This window comes from Brachycentrus maculatus, unplaced genomic scaffold (assembly GCF_059751285.1).
Source record: "Brachycentrus maculatus isolate JH-2025_06_01 unplaced genomic scaffold, ASM5975128v1 h1tg000368l, whole genome shotgun sequence".
Classification (NCBI taxonomy): Eukaryota; Metazoa; Arthropoda; class Insecta; order Trichoptera; family Brachycentridae; genus Brachycentrus; species Brachycentrus maculatus.
The window spans coordinates 558,267-571,141 of NW_028281117.1; the positions used below are offsets into that span (position 1 = coordinate 558,267).

At 39.0% G+C, this 12,875-nt stretch overlaps 1 protein-coding gene across 1 annotated transcript; it reads left to right on the forward strand.

Annotated features, from left to right (window-relative positions):
* The first annotated feature begins 362 nt into the window (after positions 1-362).
* On the forward strand, positions 363-8,366 carry Lrr47 (Leucine-rich repeat 47). Its single transcript, XM_088269918.1, has 5 exons — positions 363-833; positions 2,345-2,615; positions 3,893-3,984; positions 5,587-5,744; positions 7,852-8,366. Exons 1-5 carry the CDS (start codon positions 537-539, stop codon positions 8,273-8,275), a joined length of 1,242 nt encoding a protein of 413 aa, XP_088126044.1. The 5' UTR covers positions 363-536; the 3' UTR covers positions 8,276-8,366.
* The last annotated feature ends 4,509 nt before the right edge of the window (positions 8,367-12,875 follow it).

Below are 12,875 nucleotides of genomic sequence, written 5' to 3' on the forward strand. Positions count from 1 at the left end.
GCACGTATATTTTTTACTCATCGAAGCCCTAGATTACCAACATAGTCACGCCAATAGTTTTAAAACATAGCCTCAAACAGTTTCAGAAGAGTTGGAGTTGATTTGATTTTGATATAACCTATAGTTTTTTTTAGTTTGGTTTTAGTTAAATATTTTGACCATGATTCAGGTTATGTACCTAACGAATTTTGTCCCAACTTACCTGGAAAACCTCCCGAAAAATTAGATAGTTAGGGAAAATAAGTAAATACCTATCTGGGTGGGTTTTCGCTAATCTTTTTTTTTGGAGGTAGGTACTTGAGAAAATCTAGAAAGCACTGGTTTATTTTTTTTTTTTACCATAGACACGATTTGTTTGTGGCGGTAAACGCAGCTATTTGTTTTCAAGTCAAACGTCAAATTCACTGTCAGTGTCAAACAGTGAAAAAATTAATAGTCAGCTGTGAGCGTAATTTTCACACAAACACACAATTCATATATTTTCTATCCGCTTCCATCGCGTTATTTGAAATGTGAGTACAATTCGAAGAAAAACAATGAAGCTTCAATGCGAAATAGCCGTCGTAAACCGTTCGGCTAGTTCGTCGACTGCGAAAACTCGGTATGTTAAATCCACACTGGCAATTGGCAAAGAAGCAAAAGATAATAATGCGTATTTTATTTTACATTTTTCGTCGATCAACAAACACGGGGCTAAGTATAAAGTGAACGGGAACATTGAGCAAGTTTTTACAAAATTTATGCACGAAGGAAAGGCGACTATACGGTTCAAACAGCCGTCGAATGAGTTGTGTATCAAGTCAGAAGCCGCACACCTGAAAACGTTTTTAAAGGTAATTATTAATTCATCCTCTTTCGCTTCTCTTCTTCTTTTGCGCGTGACACGTCAGGTCCCCCTGACGTCGACTATCACTTGAAAGTAATTATCCTTGTCTTGGGCAGCTCTAAACTGCGCCTCGACGTTCCTGAACCCCGTCCAATCTCGTATATTCCGGAGCCAGGAGATCTGCCTTCTGCCCACACCTCATCAACCCTCTATTAGGTGCAATAGCTCCATATCATCTTGTAGACCTTTTCTCATAGTCTTGCCCATATCGCTCGCTCCTTTCAAGAACATCATAAATCAAAAATTGTCAATTTTCAGTTGTGCATTTTTTCGGAATGCCCAGAAAATGTACTATATCCCAGCAAAAGCGGTATATTTTTAACTTAATATTTACCCGCTACAGGGTAGAAAGTGTTGTTTTGTATTTTGAAGAAAAGTTATTGTTTAATTATTTTTTTAAATATACTAAATATTTTTCAAATGGAGAAAAAACCTTCAGGTTTCACCTAAAAAGATCTGGTGCACAGTAAAAAGATTAATAAATGGCTTGATATTTATTTTTAATACATAGTATTATATTTTTAACCTATAAAAACGTTCACCTGAAAAATCAAGTTTTTTGATTTATGACGCTCTTGAAGGGAGTGAGTGATAGCACCTTTTAGACCTTTCTTAAAATCTTGCGCAAATTATCCTGAATACATTTTCTCATTACCTTGCCCAAATTGTCTTGGGTATCTTATCATTTAATCTTGCTCTGATCATCTTGGAGACCTTTCCTCCTTACCTTGCCCTAACCGCATTCCCAATTTTTCCCAAATCATCGTGCAGGGGCGTGCATTCCATATAGGCAGGAAACCAGTGCCTAACTAACTTACCCGCGTGACATAAAAATGCAACCAGTACCTACCCTACCTTACTAAATAGTACCTAGCTTACCTTACTGTTTACCTCTACTGCCTACCCTAGTAAGTACTATCAGCTTATAAAATAAAACAACTTTTTTTATAATTACTTTTTTATTGGTACATTTTTCTCCAACCGGTTTCAACAAGAACCATGTCATTATCAGGGTTAAACATGTACTGATGATGACAATGTTCACACTGATGATGACAAGGTTCATGTCGAAACCACTTAACATGTACTGATGATGACAAGGTTCTTGTCGAAACTGTTGAACATGTACTGATGATGACGAGTTTCTTGTCGAAACCGGTTAAAAAAAAAATGTACCAATAAAAAAGTGGTTGAAAACGAATTTGTTTTGTTTTAAAAAGTTTATAAAATATGCCACAAAGTATCTGCGAAAAACATTCCAGACTACTAAAAAACTATCGGCTTACACAGTTATTTTACCTTATTATTTGGCAGTATAAATAATTTTAAAAAGAAATAAAAAAAACTAGAGGTAAAATAACTGTGAACAGACTGTACCTACCTCTACTGCCCACCCTAATCAATTCTCTGTGCACGCCACTGTCATTGTGGATACCATCTTCTCATCTCAATCTTTAGATATTAAAGCTATCTCTGGAGGGCAATGCGGAGTCCCTGAAAGAGTACCGCCTGAGCGGCCTGTCCGCCACGGCCTGCAAGGCGGAGCCCACCAAGCTGACGGTGGGGCATAAGTCCAAGTGGCCGGTGCGGGGGCTGCCGCGGGGGCTCACGCAGCTGTGCGCCGGCGGCATCCAGCTCGCCACCTTCCGGAGGGAGATCCTCTCCCTGCGCTGCCTCACCCAACTGGACCTGAGCAACAACTGTCTGCAGAGGATACCCCCGGAGCTGGGTAGGCACTGCACTCAATGCTGTGCATTCCGGACTATTACTAAATGGAATTTCTCAGACTTGCATGACTTTAACGCCCAATATACGGTAACTTTTTATTATTTTTATCATGAAGTCAAGGGATGTTGCATCCCTAATTTCGCTGCGACCATATTAGGTATATTGTGACCTATACGAAAACTTACTTACTTTAGCCTTTTTTTATTATTTTTTTCATTTTATTATTTATTTGGCAGTCACCCAGTGAAAGGATGTTTCTGCCAGTGTCAAGTATTATTTTTATTTACAAACAAAAAAATTATAGAAAATAATAATAACAATTAATACTAAACTTCATAGTTTAAATGCGTTTAGCTTTATCATTTTAGAAATTATGCCCGCAATTCTAGAATAAGGTTCAGAAAGAAGGGTGGTTACTTGGGTGTGGAGTTTGATTCCTGCTCGTGTTAAGCTATTTAGAAAGTTCTCCTTCTCTGTTGTGAGCGGACACTGAAAGAACGTATGGTTTGCATCCCCTATATCTTGTCCATATTGGCAATCTGGTGACGTAACGCACTTTATCTTATAGAGATGCCCAGGCAGTGAGCAGTGCCCAGACCTTAGGCGACATACCATTGAGATGGAAGATCTAGACAAAGCATGGTTTGAATGGGATTTCAGCTTGAATGTTGGCGTAATATGCTCCTCGATGCTGTTTGGACTCTTCCCAATGTTTTGCCCAGATTGATCCATGTATACCAAGGGTGGCCAACCTGCGGCCCGCGGGCTGCATGCGGCCCACCGGATGTCTACTTGCGGCCCGCGGAGCAAATCACACATTTTTTTCTTTTAGTGTACACAAAACCACCAAAAGAACATTCCATCGTGCGTAGTTCGTATCATATGCCATAAATGGGAGTATTTCACTATCCTGACAATCTCAAGACCCACAATGGAGTCAAGTAGTAAAGACGTTGGACTATAAACTATTTTTACGTGGCATTTAAAACAAAACCGACATGCCTGATATGCAATGATTCTGTTTCTATTTTGAAAATGTAAAACATTAAACGGCATTACGAGATTAACCATGCAAATTACCAAAAAGTACCTAATATCTATCTTGTTTGCTTTGAATAATAAAATAAATATTGTTTAACGGCCCAGTAGGAAATCTCATTTCTAAAATCTGGCCCGGCTACTGAAAATGTTGGCCACCCATGATGTATTGAGGAGATTCAGTCGGCCATCGTAGACCTTCTTGGCATTGTCTATTAATTTTTGTATAATTTTCGTCAGGTTCCTTGCCTTCGCTGGCAGAGATTCACCTGCAAGGTAACATGCTCGGCGGCTCAGACTACGGAGACTGGAGGTGGCTGGATCACGCCCAGGTATGTGAGGACTAGTTTGTACTGCAAACAAATCTTGATTCCTTTTTCAAAGCAGGACCATCGAAAGCAAAAGTGTCGATATCAAACAGCAACGTCACTTCACAACAAGTGTCCAAAGACAATAAATAGAATTTTGTTTGTGTTTTGTATTGTTTATTTGTACCGTAGAACGGGGCTACTTGAAGTATAATGTGTTATTTGAGGCCAGTACAAAAAAATATTTAGATTTGTATTTGGTCTTCAATTATGAAAGTATCGACATGATTCATTGTTTCCCTGACAGGTGACACTTAATGTCACGATATGTTCATTATTGTAGACCAAATACAGCTTCAAATCTCTTTTTTGTACTGGGCTCGAGTAACACATCAAAGTTCAAGTAGCCCCGTTCTACGGTATCTAAATTCAGTGTTCATATTTTCAAACAAAAAACAAGTTTTTTTATTCATGTTAAACCTATTTTTATATAACGGACTTTCGCTTTAACGGACACCTTCTCCCCCCCAATTCTCCTAACCCTTATCCACACCCAATGGTGCATAGGGCACTGCATCGTAGCGACGCAGTGTTATCTTGATCGTTAATTGCATGAAGGTAAGGTGATCAGCCTTGCACTTCTTGTACCAGTCCAGGGTGATATTAAATAAATATGAGAGTGAAAATCGGCCATATTTATTTTGACCCTCCTGGGAATCGAACCCGGGACCTCCAGCACGGTAGCCAAACGCGCTGACCACTGCGCTACGGAGGTGGACAAACCCCCCCCAATTAGTATGTTATATCGAGGCTATAAAGCCTGTCTTAGAGACAAAATAAAGAATTCATTCGTGGAAGCCTGGGCGTAACAGACATTAATAGAAAGGTAGAGGAAAGGCAATTGAGATGGTATGGGCACATAGGACGCAGAGAACCCGAACTTGTAGTTAACCAGGCAATAGAAATGGATCTTCCTCGAAAAATATCTATAGGAAGACCAAGGAATTCATGGGTGAAGCAGAAATATAACATGATTCCAAGGCACGGCCTAGGTGACGTCGTCCAGGACAGAAGGACCTATAACCCGAGGACGAGGAGAGCTGACTCCAGCAGTCTACAAGGACAATAAGCTGGGATGTAGCCTGGAAGAAGAAGACATTTGTGCATTTTATAAAACTTTATAAAATAAAACTGGAACTTTGTTTTTTATTGCTTTTATTTATGACGTTGTCCAGACAGAAGGACCTACAACCTGAGGATGAGAAGAGCTGACCCCAGCAGTCTGTTGAATCTTCTTTAAACCCCTTATCCGCACCCCAATGGTGCATAGGGCACTGCATATAAATGCAGTGTCATTAGCCCTCCGCTTCAGGTACCAGTCCAGGGTGAAATTGAATAAATATTAGAGTGAAAAAATCACTTATATTTATTTGACCCCCCCTGGGAATCGAACCCAGGACCTCCAGAATGGTAGCCGAGCGTGCTGATCATTACAATATGGAGGCGGACAAGGTTCTACAGTCAAGCAGTCTACAAGGACAATAAGCTGGGATGTATCCAGGAAAAAGATTGAAGTTTTATTGTAGTATGTCTTCTGTCTTCAGTCTTCTTTCTCCCTTCTTGCAGATGAGGAACTCTCTCCGGTTGCTGGACCTCAGTTCCAACGCAGTGGGGCCCGGCGCCCCCCCCAACATAGTCCACCTGCGGGGCCTCGTCACCCTCCGCCTCGACCAGAACCAGCTCTCCAACTTGCCGCCTGCAATCAACCGCATGTCGGCGCTGCAGTGAGTACTGTCTACTGTGCGCTTGAGCATATATCGGTAGTGCTTTATATACCTTTGCCTTTAGCAAAGGGGTATATCGGTCTCAGACCAAATTTTACAGGAGAGCAAAAACTAACTTGTGAAATTAAATATTTTGTTCAGATGGCATGTGTACTTACTGGCATCTTATAATAAAATAATAAAACCCTTATCCGCACCCCAATGGTGCATAGGGCACTGCGTCATATAAACGCAGTGTTATCTTGATCGTTTACACATGAAGGAAAGGTGATTAGCCCTCCGCTTCAGGTACCAGTCCAGGGTAATAATATTGAATAAATATTACAGTGAAAAAATCACTTATATTTATTTTATCCCCCTTGGGAATCGAACCCGGGACCTCCAGAACGGTAGCCGAACGTGCTGACCATTACACTACGGAGGCGGACGGATCTTAATAATACATATCTTAATAAAACTAAATAAGTATTGCGACTACAGCTATATACTTTTGCTAGATTATGGAAAACACTATTTTAGACATTTTGTGGAACAAACTTAGAAAATGAAAAATTTGACAGATATACCACTTTGCCATTACACTACCGATATATAGCTGGGAAGAGTCACGAAGAAAGTAGCAACTACTAAGGAGAAAAGTCTACTCTGAAATGGATAGATGGAAAACATGATCAAGTATTTCAAATACTTCAGGTCAGGAGCCAGTGGCGGATTTGCTCTAAGGCCTGGTAGGCCCAGGCCTAGGGCAGCCTAGGCCTAGCCTAGATATTAGGGGTGCCCAATCGTGACAAAAAAGTCACTGTTATAACAAGAAATAACTATAAATATATAATAAATATACCCGACTGAGTTTCTCCAGGGTATGCTTGGCTATAATAGTTTAGAGACTAGAAGGAATGTGTATTTGATTACGCATTTTTATCCATTGTTGCGCGGTATGATCGATAATCCTGAAATTATCCGGAACATTGGTCTGTATGTTCCCGATAGTTACCTAAGACAGCGTCGACATAGATTGTTTCACATTCCTATACACAGGACCAACCTGCCGATGGTTATGCCTGTAGGAAGAGCTACCGCTATGTTGAACAATATCTCATTGGATATTGATCTGTTCCATGTGTCTGAAAGAGTTTTCCGAAGTTGGATTCTTCTACACCCTTAGCAATAGTATTTTTGCTTATTTTTTATTTTTGTTAATGTATACGATTTAAATTTAAGTTTGTAATGTGTATATTATCTATACATAATTAAATTAAAATTAAATAAAAACTAAGAGTACCTAAATGCTCTACAGGCTAGAACACATTATGGCGGGCCGCTCTGCAAAGCACTGCATTTCTGAATCGATTTTGATAAAATTTGGCAATTTAGTAAATTCATTATGTAATCCATGTGATGGGTACTTGGTCTAGGGTGGCCAAGACTGCAAATTCGCCACTGTCAGGAGCTGGGATAGTCGGCGGGTATGTATGAGGAGATGCTTGAATGTAGAAGAGGCAAAGATTATTTGCAAAGACAGAGTTGTTTGGTGTTCTATTCTCTCTGCTCACCCCTGTGGAAAGTAGCGTGATGGTTAGTTAGTTTGGATCAGATAACGGGATGCTTTCAACACTGCCTTCAACTTGGACTGATGTATACAATACAAGTTTGTGTCACCGAGAGTAGTATCCATTATAGATTTGCAAGGATTATGTTTGCAAATAGCAAAACCATGAATATTGAGACTCTCAGCCAATGAGTAATGGCATTTTTCAGCATTAATATTAATGGTGATTTTTTTTTAAACTCACAAATAGTAATTCTGAGTAAAAAAATTAAATTGTTTCATTAATTATTATTATTTAAATAAATATAAGTTATTTTTTCACTGTAATATTTATTCAATATTAACCTGGACTGGTACCTGAAGCGGAGGGCTGATCACCTTTCCTTCATGTGTAAACGATCAAGATAACACTGCGTATATATGACACAGTGCCCTATGCACCATTGGGGTGCGGATAAGGGTTTTATTATTATTATTATTAATTATTGTAAAGACGACTTATAGAATGGCCGTGCACCCTGTGAACAACCGTTTTACACCAATTTGTTTGTTTTCCAGATATCTTTCAGCCTCAGGCAACAAGCTGTCCTACCTTCCTGCCGCCCTAATACTCCTGGACCTGCAGCACCTGGATATATCCAACAACACCTTCACCCTGGACGGTTGGGACAACCTCCCGTCGCCGCCCGGGGGCGTGCGGCGCCTGCTGCAGCTGGCCGCGGCCGTGGTGCTGAACCAGCGGATCCCCTACTCGAAGAGCACCGTCCCCCTGACGCTGGCGGAGTACCTGGACGCGGCGGCCGGCTGCGCGGCGTGCGGGGGCGCCGTGCCCCCCGGCGGGGAGCTGAGGGCCGAGCTCTTGGAGATCCGGCGACAGTTCTCGGCCATCACGATGGACCATGGGTCGGACAGGATTGTCGCATTCCTCCGCTACACCTGTTCCCCCGAATGCTCCCGGCTGAACATCACCCGATACTACTAAATGATACTCATGTTTTTTGTTGTTTTTAAGTTAAGTTTTTCTCTTATATGTAATAAATAAATATATCATTTACTGCAGTTAATAATAATAATAATATTGGCGCTTATACAGATATGGATTATAATATCGTAGTCATACAGGAAAAAGTGACCAAGCGCATTTTTTTACAAAACCGTGATCATTGACTATTTGATATCTTACTAGCTTAATATTGCCCTGAAAATGTCCCAAAGGATTTTAAACTTGTAAGTATAATATATTAACTTGTTAAAAATGACTAACTGCATTGATGTTTATTTTGTTGCCAAGCAAAAGTGACTTAAATAACTCTCCTGAACATTTTACATTTTGGTACTTGGTCACTTTCTCCTTTACGACTACGATATGAAAATGACAATGAAAGATAAAAAAAATATTAAATTAAAATGCCGTCAATCGGCTGAGTCTAAAGGGGGAAAGTGGAGCCGCCGTATTATTGCGCCTTCTTCTCGGTCTTCTTGGGCTGGAGCATGGCTAAGATGTTGGGCAGGGCGCCTCCTAGAGCGATAGTAATGCCAGAGAGCAGCTTGTTGAGCTTCCGTCATTGTGGTTAGTCAACTGCAGATTCAAGGAGGTAATGCTGGTCTTCTTGTTGTCACTGGAAGCCAAGGTATTATATGTCCTGGTCCTGGATGCCAAGTTATTGGAGATGCCCAGCATTGCTGGGCATCTCCAATACCCAGCATTGCTGGGCATCTCCAATACCATGGCATCGAGGTACTCCATAATGGCAGCAAGGTATACGGGCGCACAAGCCCCAACTTTCTCAGTGTAGTAGATGCGAGCTGGCGTGATTTGAGTGTTTAATTCTTAATAAATCACTTTTTTTGAAAATTATCTCACCAAAATATACCTAACAGATACTCTTGTCGTAAAAGCTTATACGGAAACAGTATTGCATGGGTGAAGATGAAGCTAGCTTCTTTTGGCAAAGTAAAGTAAGTATTGCATTGTAAGTAACAATATATCATGGGTGTACTGGCAAAAAAAAGGGCATCAACCCCTCATGTCTCTTCTTCCAACCCCGAGGAATCCGGCGCCCCGGAAGGCCGCTGACGACTATTCACCGACTATACTCAGCGGAACTTCGAGACGCCGGACTGACCTGGGAGGAAGCCAAGGAGATGGCGCGTGACAGAGTGACTTGGAGACGACTCGTGTTGGCCATATGCTCCACCTAGGGAGCGAACATGGAAAGAAGAAGAAGAAGAAGTACTGGCAAAAAACGTCACCATCACGATGGACCATGGGTCTGACAAGATTGTCGCATTTCTCCGCTACAGCTGTTCCACCGAATGTTCCCGGCTGAACATCACTCGATGTGTCACTTTTTTGTTGTGTTCAAGTTAAGTTTTTCTCTAATATGTAATAAATGTGTGATATATTACTGAAATTAATCATATTTATAACAAGTTGTATTTTTTTTGTAAATTATCGCACAAAAATATACCAAATACTCCTGTCATAAAAACTCACACAGAAATAGTATCCCATGGGTGAAGTAGAAGCTAGAGCCACACGAAAAGTAAAGTAAGTATTGCATCGTAAGTAATAATATCTCTTCATAAGCCACATGTTTAGAAATTTATATTGATGTTTGATTTTATTCCCAAGTTAAATGTTACAAATTAAAAACCATCTAAATACTGATATTAAGGAGGGAATGTACGTATCAAAGATTTTTTCTAAAATAATTTAACAAAAAGTATCCAAATATTTTTTAAAGAAAGAAAAAAACAGATTCTTTTATCTTATTTTACATGTACCAACCTAACCTAACTTAAATCAACTTTAAACCTCTCAACTCTTAAGATCATCAACGATTTCATATAAATTATGCGAATTATTAGACGACATCTCCAACGACGAGGTACACAATTAATCAAAGAAAGAAAGCACCTACTCGCGACTATCTACAAGAGACGCGCGAATAGATCGGTCACATTTTAAGACAAGAGTTTCCTCCACATAATAATAGTGGGGACGATGGAGGGAATAATCGCCAGAAGACGCCCACGCCGCCAATATCTAAGCGACTTATACGAGGACATGGGCTGCTCGACGTATGAAGAGCTGAAGAGGGTTTCGGAAAATAGACTAGAATGGCGAAGGAGACATCATCTGTTGCTGCAGACCTATCCGCAGGATTGAGACCAGAGAGGGATTATTAAAGAAGAAAGGAAAACAAAGCAGATTCTTTTATCTTATTTTACATGTACCAACCTAACCTAACTTAAATCAACTTAAACCTCTCAACTCTCAAGGTCATCAAAGATTCTATGTGAAATGACGAATTATAAATTATCCAAAATTATTACAGAATATAAGAACAAAAGGCAGATTGTTCCATGTTTTTTTTATGTAACCTAACCTAACGTTAATCAACTTTAACCCTCTCAAGGTCTAAGATTATGATTTCAATTACGATATTATTATGATATTAATTTTTATTTCCTTACCACAAACAGTGGTGCATAGGATATGACATAGTCGTACAGGAGAAAGTAACCAAGAAGTAGACTCGAGAGTGGCTCGATGATTTGGGGGCCACACGAGCCTAAGTACTCTCTTATGGTAGAGAAAGTCCAAAATAAGTTTTTAAGGTATCTCTACATGAGAGAGTACGGCTATTATCCTTGGCTCTACCCGACCCAGTTTCTCCAGGGTATGCTTGGCTACAATAGTTTAGAGACTAGAAGGAATGTGTATTTGATTACGCATTTTTATCGATTGTTGCGCAGTATGATCGATAATCCTGAAATTATCCGGAGCATTGGTCTGTATGTTCCCGATAGTTACCTAAGACAGCGTTGGCATAGATTGTTTTACATTCCTATACACAGGACCAACCTGCCGATGGTTATGCCTGTAGGAAGAGCTACCGCTATGTTGAACAATATCACATTGGATATTGATCTGTTCCATGTGTCCGAAGGAGTTTTCCGAAGCGGGATTCTTCTACACCTTTAAGTCTTCTTGCTTACTTTTAATATATACGCCTTGAATATTGTTTGTTATGTATATATTTTTTTTTATTGAATAAATTGAAATTGAAAAATTGAAATTGAACCAACTAACAAAACGTAAAATGTTCAGGTGGGCCATTTAAGTCACTTTTGCTTGGCAAGAAAATGAACATCCATGCAGTTATTCATTTTTAACAAGTCTCAAATTTTTTCAGGGCAATATTAAGCTAGTAAGATATCAAATAGTCAATGATTACGTTTTTGTAAAAAAATGCACTTGGTCACTTTTCACCTGTATGACTACGATAAGGCAAAAAAGTATGCGAGAACACGTTCAAAAGTTTTCCGGTTAGTCCGATTGCCTAATTACTAGGCGCCATCCGTGGTACATACATGCAAAAAGAAGAATAGGTAAGAGAAAGTTCTCAAATCATCCGATTACTCTGATTGCGTAGCTACTAGGCATTGTGGAAGCTGCTTATACTATATGTATGTATAGTAAAAATGTATGTTTGTAATAAAACACAATATGAAAACAAGTTATCAATTTTCCTGGATAGTCAGATTGCCTAATAACTAGGCGTCGTGAAAGCTCGTTGTTTAATATAATCTTCTTTATATAATTTATATTTGAAACACTAACTTTGTGATTTTCCATTTTATAATTAATATATAACATTGTTTTAAAATCACTATAAATATTTTATTACAATTTAATTAAAATGTCTACCGGTTTCTAAGATAACCGCTTCTTTATCAAGACTGATTAATACTTGATAACGACGCGGTTAGCTTCGAAACCGGTAGACATTATAATTAAGTTATAATAAAATATTTATAGTGATTTTAAAACAAATTTACATTGTAATTATAAAATCTGCTTTCTTCTTCAAACCATTATACGCACCCGATGGTGCATAGGGCACTGAATCATATAAACGCAGTGTTATCTTGATCGTTAAAACATGAAGGAAAGGTGATCAGCCCTCTGCTTCAGGTCCGGGGTAATATTGAATAAATATTAGAGTGAAAAAATCACTTACATTTATTTGAACCCCCTTGGGAATCGAACCTGGGACCTCCAGTACGGTAGCCAAGGGTAATGATCATTACGCTAAGGAAGCAGACGATATACTATACGACGATTACAGGTTGCTTTTTACTTTTAACTCTTTTAAAAAAAAAAAATTTGTGAAATTTTGTAATTGGTATGTTACAATTACCTGTTTTTTGTCACTCATTATTGTCAATGTATTTATGTAACTGTAATGTTAAATTTCCAAATAAATAAAGTATTATATACGTGAATTTAAATATAACGTATTTCAGAGCATTTATGTATTGGAAGATTAATTATTTTATAAACCTAGAGATTATTGACTTCGAAACCATTCGAGCTCCTAAAAACCTATTTATTTAGCGTACGTGATGTGAAACTTTACGATCTACGGACGACGAACTTAAACACAAAACAGTTAGAAATTAATTAGCTGTCCCAAAATTAATTTATAACAGTCTACAATGCTTGCGTATTGTAGACTGTTATATAAAGTAGGTACTTTGCGTAATATTGCTATTACGATAAGTACTTACGC

Bases quoted from the DNA above. Each gene is read 5' to 3' on its own strand.
- Lrr47 (XM_088269918.1), top strand. From the start codon at position 537: ATGAAGCTTCAATGCGAAATAGCCGTCGTAAACCGTTCGGCTAGTTCG. The intron at 834-2,344 runs GTAATTATTAAT...CTCAATCTTTAG, and splicing joins ACCTGAAAACGTTTTTAAAG to ATATTAAAGCTATCTCTGGA. The intron at 2,616-3,892 runs GTAGGCACTGCA...AATTTTCGTCAG, and splicing joins GAGGATACCCCCGGAGCTGG to GTTCCTTGCCTTCGCTGGCA.